The 11,512-nt window shown below is 62.9% G+C and overlaps 1 protein-coding gene across 1 annotated transcript in view; it reads left to right on the top strand.

Moving 5' to 3' along the window:
• ZBP1 (Z-DNA binding protein 1) overlaps window positions 1–6,986 on the top strand; it is a 20,312-nt gene extending 13,326 nt beyond the window's left edge. Inside the window, exons 3-8 of the mRNA XM_012728139.1 lie at window positions 262–505; window positions 839–1,072; window positions 2,905–3,072; window positions 4,012–4,206; window positions 5,034–5,267; window positions 6,745–6,986. Of these exons, the coding sequence (XP_012583593.1) occupies window positions 262–505; window positions 839–1,072; window positions 2,905–3,072; window positions 4,012–4,206; window positions 5,034–5,267; window positions 6,745–6,986 (1,317 nt within the window). The remainder of the gene's footprint in view (window positions 1–261; window positions 506–838; window positions 1,073–2,904; window positions 3,073–4,011; window positions 4,207–5,033; window positions 5,268–6,744) is intronic.
• Window positions 6,987–11,512: the final 4,526 nt, after the last annotated feature.

Raw genomic sequence — 11,512 nt, 5'->3', positions numbered from 1 at the left:
TGCCCCCCAAGCAGACGCCGCCCGGCCCAGGTAACCCGCTTGGTGCGGCCCCTCCCTCGGCCGTGGTTCCCCTTGCTCATCCGCGGGGAGGACGTCCGGCGTGCGGCTGCCAGCGGTCAGAGGGCCCCGAGGCTCAGGCCGGCCGCGCCCGGAAGACACGGCGGCGGCTGGGGCCTGGCGCCCTCTCTGGCCCAAAGAGCCCCACGCCCGTCCCTGCGGGGCCACCGGGGTGGACAGATGGTGCTCTTTGCCTCTTTGCAGACAAGAAAGCTGAGCCCCGAGAAGGTCACGTGGTCGCGAAGCCACACAGTGTGGAAGCGGTGGGGCAGGGGCCGAAGCCAGGTGGGTGCCCTGGGGCCCGGTGCTGCCGCCGGGCGGGGGCAGGGCGGGCCGTCCGCTCTCCGTTCTTCTACCCTCACTCTCCTCTCTCCTTCTCCAGCTAAGACGCCCCAACAAAATGCTCTGTCAATCCCCGGGAGCCCCCGCAGTCAGCTCACTGACCGGCGTAAGCACCCTGGGCCCTCCCACCTCCTCTGAGCCCCAACACCCCTGGGCTGCCTGAGGCGCTCGCCTGTTCAGGGCTGCCCCCCAGGGGTTCCCACTGTGCGTCCTCTCAGGGGACGGAAGCGGCTTTGGCCAATCAGGCCCATGCGCCGGCCACGTGCCAGCCACCGTCTCCACCCCTGGGCCCCAACCCAGCACAGATGTTCCCTGAGCCCCCTTTCACGGCGCGCCCCGGGACAGAGGGGCCGGGTCTGCCCACGTTGCATGACTGGTCTTGGGCGAGCGGGTTCAAAGCTGGGTGTCCTCCGAAACCACCTGCCATCCTGCTCCCCAGAAAAAGAGATCTACAAGTTCCTAGAAGCCCAAGGGCCCCAGAGAGCCCTGCACATCGCCAAGGCCCTGGGAATGGAGACAGCCAAGGACGTCAACCCAGATTTATACACTCTGAAAAAACTGCACCTTCTGGACTTGGACCAAAATTCAAGCATGTGGGCGGTTTATCGACCAGGTAGTCTTCACCTGCCCGCACACTCTGCCTGTCCACCTCATCAGGCCCTTTCAGAAGCCGGTAAGAGTCTGGCTGACCGGTTGTTGGAAGGGGGAGCTAGCAGGGAGTAATCAGGGAGGGCTCCCTGGAGTGTGTTTTGCTGCTGTGGTTGCACAAGGCAGTGGGCCAAGAGGAAGGTGGCCCAGTCCTAACGTGGGTGCAGGACTCAGCCAGAGCTTGCTGACATTTTCTGTAAGCGCTTGCCCAACTGGGAAGTACCTTTTTTTCCTTTTTCCATCATATGGTCTTGAGTTGTTACTTCATTTCTTAATATTTTCTAGTGAGGTACATTGGTTCACACCACGGTAGGTGTTTTAGGGGTGTGGACTCACATCTCTTCAGGTGTATGTGACCACACCACACCTACCACCAAAGCACCCACCAGTCCCTTGGGCCTTCTCCCCCCTTTGCGCCACACCCCACCTGCCCCACAGGAGCCTCAATTCTGCTGTCAAATTTCTAGTTTGTGTTGGTTTGTTCTTGTCTGTTCCATTGTTTTGTTTCTTATAGTCACACTGAGTGAAATCACCTGGTACTTGTCTTTTTTCTTCTGATTTATTTCACTCAGCATCATTCTCTTTTTCCACAGATTCACCTTTTTCACAGCTGAGTAGTATTCCACCAGAAACACACCATGTATATATATAACATGGTTAATGCAAGCAGTGCTGCAGTGAACATAGGGGCGCAGACAGCCCTTCAAATTAGTGTCTTTGAATTCTTTGGGGAGAAAACTGGGTGCAGAATTGCTGGATTCTATGAATCTATCTACATGGATGCTAGATCTATATGGATTTACCCATATGGATTATTATTTTAAAGTTGCTGGAAGAGTCGGCCAGGCTAGGCTCAGATGTACATAGGGAGCAGGGCCCACTCATCCATGGGGTGCAGCAGGGGAGAGGCTGGAGTTGGGGAACTTCCAAGGGTCCTCTAAAAATGTTCTCATTTATTTTCAAATGAATCTCATCATCTTAATGATACTAATAATGATGTCAGCCAGGATTGCATCCATCTCTATTTCAACACAGTCAGAAAGTGGACTTTTAAGTATTTTTAATAGAGAAAGGGACCCACAAAGGCAAAAGAGCCCAGGACCCAGGATCGTGGGGATGTGGGTAGAAAGGGCGGAGGCCCCCGTTCAGGGCCAAGGGTGTCTCAGCACACTAGGGGTCCTGTGGCAAGTCCATGGTGGCAAATCCAGGTTGTTGGAAGAGCCATGTAAGGTTGACAGACCTTATTTGCTCATGGCTGATGGGTGTAGTTAGACAAGTGTAAAAGGGCCCCTGGTGGCTCAGTGGGTTAAAGCACAGCACTGTGATGCTGTCCACAGCCCTGGCACAAGTTCCGTGCCTGGCCGGGGGATACCCACAGGCCGCAGCAGACCTTTCCTGACCCGCCCACTGCTCCCCTCAGCAGTGAGTCTCAGTCCATCGGCCTGTTCTGCTCCCAACTCTGTCTCTGGGGAATCCTCTCACCCACGCACCTCTGGCTTGTACCCCAGTTCTTGTGTGTATAAATAAATAAATTTGTTTTCAAAAATTAGAAAAGTTTAAAAATATTTAAAAATAAGGAATTCTTGCCTGGAGACCAGAAGCTACCCAGGGACGGCCCCCTCGCAGCCACGGCCGGGGGGAGGACCATCACACAGGTCGGGTGACCTGCCATGGGGACATGCATCACGTTCCTGGGCAAAGATCCAGCTCCTGGGCTCACGTGGATTGACCGACACAGCACCCATGGGTGGGCGCCCAGGGATCTGTCTCAATAAGCTCCCCAGGAGGATTTTATGCTGCCAGTGGTGATCTGTGACCCCTGATTACTAGAGGGACCAGCGGGATATTATTTTGCAGGACAGTCCGGAGGGACAAATCAGGCTACCACAATTATCGTTCAGAAAAATCCAGTTAACATGATCAGCCAGAATGCACCGCAGAGTGGCATCTACATTCAGAACTGTGCAGACCTCCAGATTGGACATGGGAACATCATCATGAAGCCAGAGGCCTCTGCGGGGAGTGGTGAGTCCCGGGGGGACCCCAGGGAGAGGACCGGAGGGCAGCTGCTCCATCTGGGGGTGGCGGTGGGTATTCAGCCCTGAGGAGAAAGGGCCGCTTTCGGGTCCCAAGGGCCTCCTTGGCGACCTCCCTCAGAAGGAAGAAGTCGTTCCTGGTGCCGGATCAAGGATCTCCTGTTCCCTCCATTCCGACGCCTTCTACCTTGTTTGACCTCATGTTTTCCCACGAGGCACAACACCATTTTCTCTCCCTCTGTAGAAAGCCTCAAGATTTTGTGTTTGTTTAATATTTGTCTGCTCTGAGACATGATTTCCCTGGATTCTGACATCTCAGGGTGCCTCTTCCCAGCAGCCCCTGGTTCTGAGGCGCTGTGGTGGGGGGCACCGGGGTGCCCAGAGTCCAACTTCGGGACACACAGTATCAGCCCGGGGGCGTGGGGGGACAGTCCCTGTGACCTCAGGAGAGCACTGCTCTTGGCCTCAGTTTCCATGGGAAAAATGGGGCTTTGCTCTAGAATCTAGATCGTTTCTGAACTTCGGTGCCCCGACACCGCCTCTCCGATTCTGGCCATCTCTATGCCTGACCATTTAATGTTGTCAAATCTCTTTACTCTACTCAAATGAAAAAATTTAAAGCAAAGTTTCAGAACATCACCTTCAGCTGGAAACCAAGGCCCCCGTGGAAACAAGTGCTGACCAAGCAAAACGACAGCTGAGGCTCTGCGTGTCGCAGAGGCGGGCGGGGCTGGAGCCGGCATTAAAGACCCCAAGAGAGGCTGGGAGCAGAGGCCGGCCCGCTGTGGGCTCCCCTGTCCATCCAGCCCCCCGCCCCGGGGCTATTCCCAGGACCCACGGTCCGGGAAGAATCCAGAGCCCAGGGCTGGTGTGTGGGGGGTGGAGCTTAGCAGGTGGAGGTCAGAGGTCTCATTGCTGTGTCTGCCAGGTGCCATGGCTCCCCCTCACCTCCCTCCACCTCAGAATCCCACCCCTGGAATGTGGGGCTCTCAGAACATCCACCTGGAGAAGTCTGTGCTCAAGCTGGTGCAGCTGGGACACGCCAACCAGATGAGCGTCCACAGCGCCGAGCCCGAGGACTCCGCCCACAGCCCCCTGGGCAGCCCCCTGGGCAGCCCCCCAGGTACTGGGGCCCAGCGGCTGTCCCGCCCCGGCCAGCTCCTTGGATGCGGCTTTCTGGGGCAGAGGCATGATGGGAAATTCCCTGCCTGCCACGTGGAGGTGGAACCGCAGCGCTGGGCAGGGACACCTTAGAGTTGGCGCCGGGCTCCCACGGCACCGGCCCCAGCCGCGCTCCTCACCGCAGAGTGGGCGTGGGGCAGCTGGGTCACTGCAGCGGACGAGAGCTGGGGCCGACGGGAGGTGCGGGGCCGAGCAGCCGTGTCCTGCTGAGCAGGCTGACAGCAACCCGGGGCCGGCTGACCTGCCCAGCATGGTCATCACAGACGGGCAGGGGCAGAGAGGCAGCAGGGTGGCCAGGGGCGGAGGAGGTCGGTGGCCAGAAGCCTCCAGAGAGGGGAGGAGGGGTGGTGGGCAGCTCCTCGGGGTCCCGCAGCGAGAGGCCGGAGGGCTGGGCGGATGTGACACTGAGTGAGGACAGCGCTCTCCCCAAGACGGGGGGCAGGAGGGCGAGGCGGGGCGGGGCCGGGGTGCACGTGAGAGGCCAGGCGCAGTTGGGTGGGCTGCCGAGAGGCCGCACCAGGGCCGGGGGCTGAGTCTCAGGGTGCCTGGGGGAGCTGATGGCGGGGGACCCGGGCTGGGAGCCTGGGCAGGCGGGCGCAGAGGGAGCCCCCGGCCCAGGCAGGGGCAAGGTCTCAGCCGTGGACTAAGCAGAGTGGGGCTCACGGGCGCGGTTGAGGGGTGGGGTCAGCCACGGGGGACACACAGGGCCGGGGCCGTCGCCCCGCCGCTCACCCGCCCCCCACTTCTCCATCTTCGGCTGACCCACAGTCTCGGCCACCACTGCCACCCCAGAAGCGTCTTTCAAATGGCACATGTCCCATCCCGGCCCTGCCCCCGAGGGGGCCGTGGAGCAGGAAGTCCACCTCAGCTCGTGCGCCCTCAAGAACGTCAGCATCGGCATCAGCAACAGAACCACGAGCGCCCGCGGGGGGCCAGCGGGTCCCCACGCCGCAGGGCCTGGGGGCAGCAACAGGGGCGCTGGAGAGCTGGAAGAGGACCCAGGTGAGCAGGGCGCCGGCCAGCGTGGCCCTCTCTGGTCTGGGAGGCAGGAGACAGTCCGGGGGAGCAGGCGCCCCGGGGCGTGTGGGGTCAGGTCTAAGGCGACCCGACGGCCGCGCCGCTCCCGGAGCCTCGGTTGCCTGTACATGGAGACAGCGACAAAGCCCCTTGGCCCCCACTGCTCTGGGGGGCTCAGGTGAGCCCCCACAGGGCATCCGGGGGGTGGAGCATCGTTCTTGTTATTTCAGGCCTTGAGAGAGACGCCAGGGTGCCGGGGCTCCCGGCCCAGGGGTTTGGCCCTACAGGACGAGACTACCGCAGGGGGGGTGAGCTGGGGCTTAGAAGGATGGGGGGGCCACCGTGGCCCAGGGAAAGGCACTGGGGCCTGGGGTTGGAAGGTGGGTTCACGCCTGGACTTTCTGGGAGGGGACGGCGGCCTTCAGTCCTGCCAGCACTTAGAAAACCCAGATTAGCCCGCGACGGCGGTGTCCTTTTCCAGGAAGTGGCTAGTCGGAGGCTTGAGGGGTCCCCCAGAGTGACCAGGGCTGCCAGCTTCACCCGCCCTCATCTGCTCCTCCACCGGAGCCGAGGCCTGGCCGGGCCCAGCCGGCACAGGAGAGCGGGCTCAGCAGTCCGCGCCAGCACAGGGCCACACGCCAGGCAGCCTGGCTCCCCCGAAATCTCTGGAGTATGATCCTCCGACCTCATGACCTTAGCCACCCAGGTCCACGGATTCTCCCCAAGAAGAACTGCCGTGGCCACTTCCGTCTCCCCCATCTTTCAGACCTTACAAGAGCAGCTCACCCATTCATTCACGCACTCAGCCCTTCCCTCCTCTCACGCCCGCTCAGCTATGAGCAAAGCAGACGAATGTCCCCACTCCTGGGCAGCGGAGTCCGGGTGGGGACAGCTCACCGCCAGTCAAGCCTTTCACGGAAAGAACAGTGCTGTACAAGCCACGAAGCCTGGCGGTGGGGGGGCGGGGGCGGTGGCCCTGGCCCTGGCCAGGCAGCCAGAGGAGACTGGGAGGAGGTGAGGCCAGGAAGGCGGGCGATCTGGGGTTGGCACGGTGGGTGGCGGGAGGGGCGTGTGCAAAGGGCCCGGGGCAGCAGCCGGGTTGGCTCGTCCAGCGTGGCCCCGGGAGCCCAGGAGCGGAGGCCGTGGAGACCAGGCGGGAAGCCGGGGAGAGGCCAGCGGCCCTGGGCCGGCTCGAGCTCGTAGGGTTTGTGCAGGGCCGTGAGGGGATGTGTGACGCGCCACTGAGGACAGTTTGGGGACCGAGAAGGGCCCTAGGGAAGGCAGGGAGCTGCTGAAATAGCCCGAAGGACACGACTGCACCTCGCACGCAGGGGCGTGAGGCCCATCTGACCAGCCAGGGCGGCCGGGTGACTCCAGTGCCTGCAAGCAGAGCCCGTGGCGGCTCGAGGTCGCCCGAGGGGTGTAGGTCACTGACCCGCTGGCAACGCCCTCTCGCCCCCAGGCCCGCCCTCGGGAGCCTCGCCGCCCAGAGGCACGTCTCGTGGCCAGGCCGACGTACGCACGCCCACGGCCCACCTAGGAGCTCTGACCCTCGAAAGCAAGGCCCTCAGAGCTGCAGAGGGCGGCCATGGAGAGGACTCCGTCCAGATGCCGGGTCCCGTGGGGGCCAGCCCCTGGCACCGGGCTCTGCCCCCCACAGACAGCCTCTGTGACCCTCCTGCCCCCGACACGGGGCCAGCGTGATCGTGTCGGGGCTGAGGCTGCAGAGCCGGGGCTGCTGGTGGCCAGAGGCAGCTGTGGGAGTCACCGTGGGGCCCTCCGGTGCCAACAGAGGCGGGGAGGCGGCTCGCCATCAGCACAGCCCGGCCGCCCTCCCTGTTCCTCCTGGGCCCGCCCTCCTGGGTCAGCTCCTCACTTAGGGCTCCGCGCACCGGGACTTTCTCACCCCCCATCACGCCACCTCTCTTTCTAGAACCTTCCCGCCTAGCAATTTTTGATCCCTTGGCTGCAACCCAAGGAACCCAGCCCCTCCCCGTCAGGCAGACGCTGGGCCAGGCGACCCCTGCTCGCCTGTCCGCAGGAAATGCTCCTGTATACAGGCTGTGGCACTTTGGGGGCTCGGGTGTCCTGAGTTCCCCTTAGAAGGGGTGAGGGTGCCCCCTGGGTGGGGCAGGGCCCACGTGGGAGGGGTGAGGGAGGAAGATGGCAAAGGAGAAGCTGGGATGGGCCAGGCAGGGTCACGCTCTCTGTGCTTACGCGCGCACACGCTCACACCACAGTGCGCCTCCACACGCAGGCCTAACACACACAACAACCCCATACCCCACAAAACGCCCCCCACACCACGTCCCTCGCACAGGAGCCTCTGGGCTGCTCTGTGGTTTTTCCAGCATGAGAGCCTTGCTGGACGGCTCTGCTCGGGCCACCCTCGCCGCGGACCATCACGGCAGTGACTGGCCAGAGGGTGTCACGTGATCTGCCAGGAACAAAGGGGTGTCACGTGGTCTACCCCGGACTGGGTGGGGTGGGCCGCCCCTCACTCAGCATGAGGAGAGATGGGCAAGGGCCCGAGACTGGCTGGGGTTTCCCGGGCCGGGGGCCCGCCACTCCATGCTGTGTCCATCTAGGCTGGGCAGGCCCTCCCTGGGCACCTCCTGAGGGCCGGGCCCTGGGCCACAGAAAGGGGGACAAAGGCCGTCTCTCAGCCAGCCATCCGCACCCTCAGGCCGCAGGGGAGCGCTGGACAGGGCAGCGAGTCCCAGGCAAGAAGACCCACAGGAACGAAGGAACGTGTGGGACAGGGTCCCTGGCAGGGCCGGGGGGCTGGGGCCTCCCCGCGGACACGGCAGGCCAGAGCCCTTCCTCCACCCGGCAGGGGACAGAGGAAGGAGGCCGGGCCCTAACAGCCCCGACCGTGGCAAGGCCAGAGCAAGGTGGCGCACCCGGGACACCTCAGCGGGGCCAGGTCACACGGCCTGCGGCTTGCCCTTGACCCTGGCCTGTGGGCAGGCAGGGCCTTCCGGCACGGGTACTCCCCGGAGAGCTGGCAGGTCCCTGCAACAAGGAAGCTGGGTGCATCGGGGAGGGGCACAGGATGCAGCCGCACAGCCGGCACAGCCCCCCACCATCGCCCGAGGGTGTGTCCCAGGCGCAACACCAGCCAGGTGAAAGGGCTCCCAGGGCTCCATTTATTGCCCCTGGCATAGTCTTTCCTCTGTGGTGTGCTGGAGACCAGTCCCTTGCTTCTCGCTCTGCCCGAGGTCTGTGGTTAACCAGGCCCCTGTCAGTGGGATCTGACGCTTGGTAGAACTCAGCCCGGCGCCCCCCTCCAGCCCAGGCCCGAGCACTCATTTCCCCAGCGAGACTTCCCCTCTCTGTATAATTAATTTGTCATAAACATGCTGACAAAGCATTGTCAGCAGTTAATGGGGGCTGGAGGTGAAGGTCAAAACCGCTCTCTTCAGGAAGGAAATTAACTAGCGACCATTAAAAGTCAGGAATGATTAAGTCCGAAGGTCCCCCAGCCCTTGGCTCCTGCGGCTCCCGGGTCACCCGCCCGGCAGGCGCTCTGCAGGGGACCCCCGCCCCAGCTGAACGGAGGGTGGGAGAGGAATTTACTCCACCAGCTAGAAATGATTTTGCACGGCCTGCTCACACGTGCAATTCCATATCCTCAGCCTGGCTGCTGAGCCTGACTCACGGCGAGCCCAGGCGGGCTGCTCATCGGGGGCTTTAGCAGAAATCGAGATTACAGGGTGGAGCGAGAAAAAGGGGGGGGGGCTAATTCTGGGGCATTTTAGCCGCAAGTGACAGACTTACACCCAGGCTGTAAAGGAATCTATTTGTCATGCAGGTGGAAAAACCAGGGGTAGTGAGCTTCAGGAGTGGCTGGATCCAGGGGCTTAAACACTATGTTCAGACTCTTCTCTCCACCGCCCGGGACACTCTCCGAGCGGCTCACCGCCAGCCAAGGGGATGACTGCCCGCCTAGCCGAAGACCACCAGCAGGGAGGGTTCTGATTGGTGGAGCGCGGGTCACATGCTGATCCTTGAGCCAATAGGAGAGACGAAGCATTCCGATTGGCCAATGCAGAGTCAAATGCGCTCCCCAGGCTGGGACCAGTCCTGGTGTCCCGGAGGTAGCCACCTGCCCCTGCGCTCCTCAGGATGGGGTGTGGCGGCCTCCGGGGCTCCTCCGAGGCAGAAGGGCTTCGTCTGGCAAAGGGGGGAAGCAGCGAGTCCGAGGGGGCTGAGTCACGGGGCCGCGGGGCCGCCCGGTGGCCGAAGCCCCTTTGTGTAACACCAGGCCCTCCGCGGGCCGGGATGGGGGCCCAGGGCGTGCAGGGGTCCTGCGGCTTCCAGCTGGGGGCGCCCAGGGGCCCGACTGGGGCTCATTAGTAGCTCGTGAATTACCCCGGTCGGTCGCGTGAGTGCCGCCAACCGCCGGGGTCCAGCCTTTGAATGTAAAGCGCTGTGTTCCATTTGAGAAAGCTCCCTGCGGGAGGCCAGCCGCAAGCAAGCACAGGCCAGAGAGGAGCGGGAAGGTGCCAGAGCACAGGGGGGCAGAGGGGACACGCACGCGGAGCCTGGGGGGACAGTGCGGACACGCACCCGGAACAAGCGATGCCCCAGAGACTCGTCCGGGAGGGAAGAACTCGACGTGGAGACCGGACTTGGGCAGAAAAGCAAGAAGCTTGCTGCCATGCAGGAAGGACGGGGAAGCTCTCTGAGCAGCACCCTGGGGAGTTGGGCTCAGAGTGGGTCAACGCACCCGTCCCCGGTGCGGTCTCAGCTGCCTGGACGGTGCCACCTGGGTGGTTTCTGTTCAGGCCCTGGGCCCTGTCCCTGCCCCTGGGCTTGTTGCTCATCAGAGAGCCCGGACAGTGCAGCGTTCCAGCGGCCCCTTACTGCCCCCCGCAGAGGCTGCCCCCCGCAGAGGCTGCCCGCCGCAGAGGGTGCCCGCCACAAAGCCATCTTTCTCCGCAGAGGGACATACTGCAGTTACTGAAGCTTGAATGTCAAACAGCAGTTTCTTTTCACTTTAAATATAAAGTCTTTTTGTTTTGCTTTGGCCCTTGAGAAAGGTCTTCCCCCAGAGCTCAGACAATGTGGCCTAAGCCTCCCATCCCTCTGCTCCTTGGTTTTCCTCCCGCAGACTCAACTCTCTCAGGCCGGAGACTGCAGCCACGAGAAATGAGGCTGCCCTCATGGTGATGAAGTGGCTGCTGTGGTTCCGGACACAGTGAAGGCCTGCCGCAGACCAGGCCTTTCTTAATCCTCTTCTTAGGCAGATGGCAGCATTAGGGTCAAGGAACATCAATGCCCAGGCTGAGAAGGGGAGCCCGCTGGGGGGGCAGGGGAGAGGGCCCCGAGCCTTCCACATGCTCAGCTGGTTTTTCCAGTCCTGATCATTAGCCCGTGGGCATAGTCACACCTACCATTCTCCTCACCATGGTAGACAAGCCAGAATGCCACCAGCCAGCACTGTGGATCCCGCTTCCCCACAAGGGGCAGAGAAACCAGCCACCGGGCGAGGCCCTGGTGAACCTCAACAACCTCCTGTCCCACAGAGGTAATCTGAGGCTCTGGGAGGTTATGCACCTGCCGGCGGCAGAAGCAGGACCTCATTTCCGCTGTAGCTGGGCGCTGTCTGTGGCATGGCGCTGGCGGGGTTCCCCCTCCTGGCCCACTGTCGTGACCAGCGCCTCCTTGTCAGCAGCTCGTTCCCTGTCCCTTCGCTGCGTCAGAGCAGCAGCCCAGCCCTGGCGCGGCACAAGCCCAGAGAGCAGCATGGCGGTGGCAGGAGGTGCCCTCCCCAGCGCAGGGCCCAGCGTGGGGGCCCCGCAGTCCTGCGGTAAATCCAGGTCCTGCCCCGATCTGGGCAAACTCACCCCCGGTCGCCCCCTTGGGTCCTGAGCCCCACCGGCGGAGGCCCGGAAGCTAATAGGCGCCCAGGGCCCCTAGTTTAGAGAGGGCGCCACGAGATGGTGCCGCCACGGCCACGCGGGAAGGAGGCAGCGAGGGCTCGGCTCTTTGGGGCCCTCGGGCCACAGTCCACCGCTCGGCCCTCCCTCAGGGTCAGGGTGCGTCGGGGCAGCTGGGGTTGGCGTGGGGTGGGCTGCGACTACGCTGCCCATCTCCAGGCCGAGCGTCCACCCCCGCGTGCCGGGCACGGCTCCAGCCGGCCCTCTCGGGGCTACAGCCCCAGGGGCAGAAGCTTGTCCTCGGGAGGCTGCGGGGAGAGCCTCTCCCACTCCCCCTGTCCTCAC

The sequence above is a fragment of the Condylura cristata genome, unplaced genomic scaffold, assembly GCF_000260355.1.
Source record: "Condylura cristata isolate star-nosed mole 26May11 unplaced genomic scaffold, ConCri1.0 scaffold00022, whole genome shotgun sequence".
NCBI lineage: Eukaryota > Metazoa > Chordata > Mammalia > Eulipotyphla > Talpidae > Condylura > Condylura cristata.
Note: the sequence above shows the minus strand (reverse complement) of the source record. Positions and strands in the feature narration are given on the sequence as shown.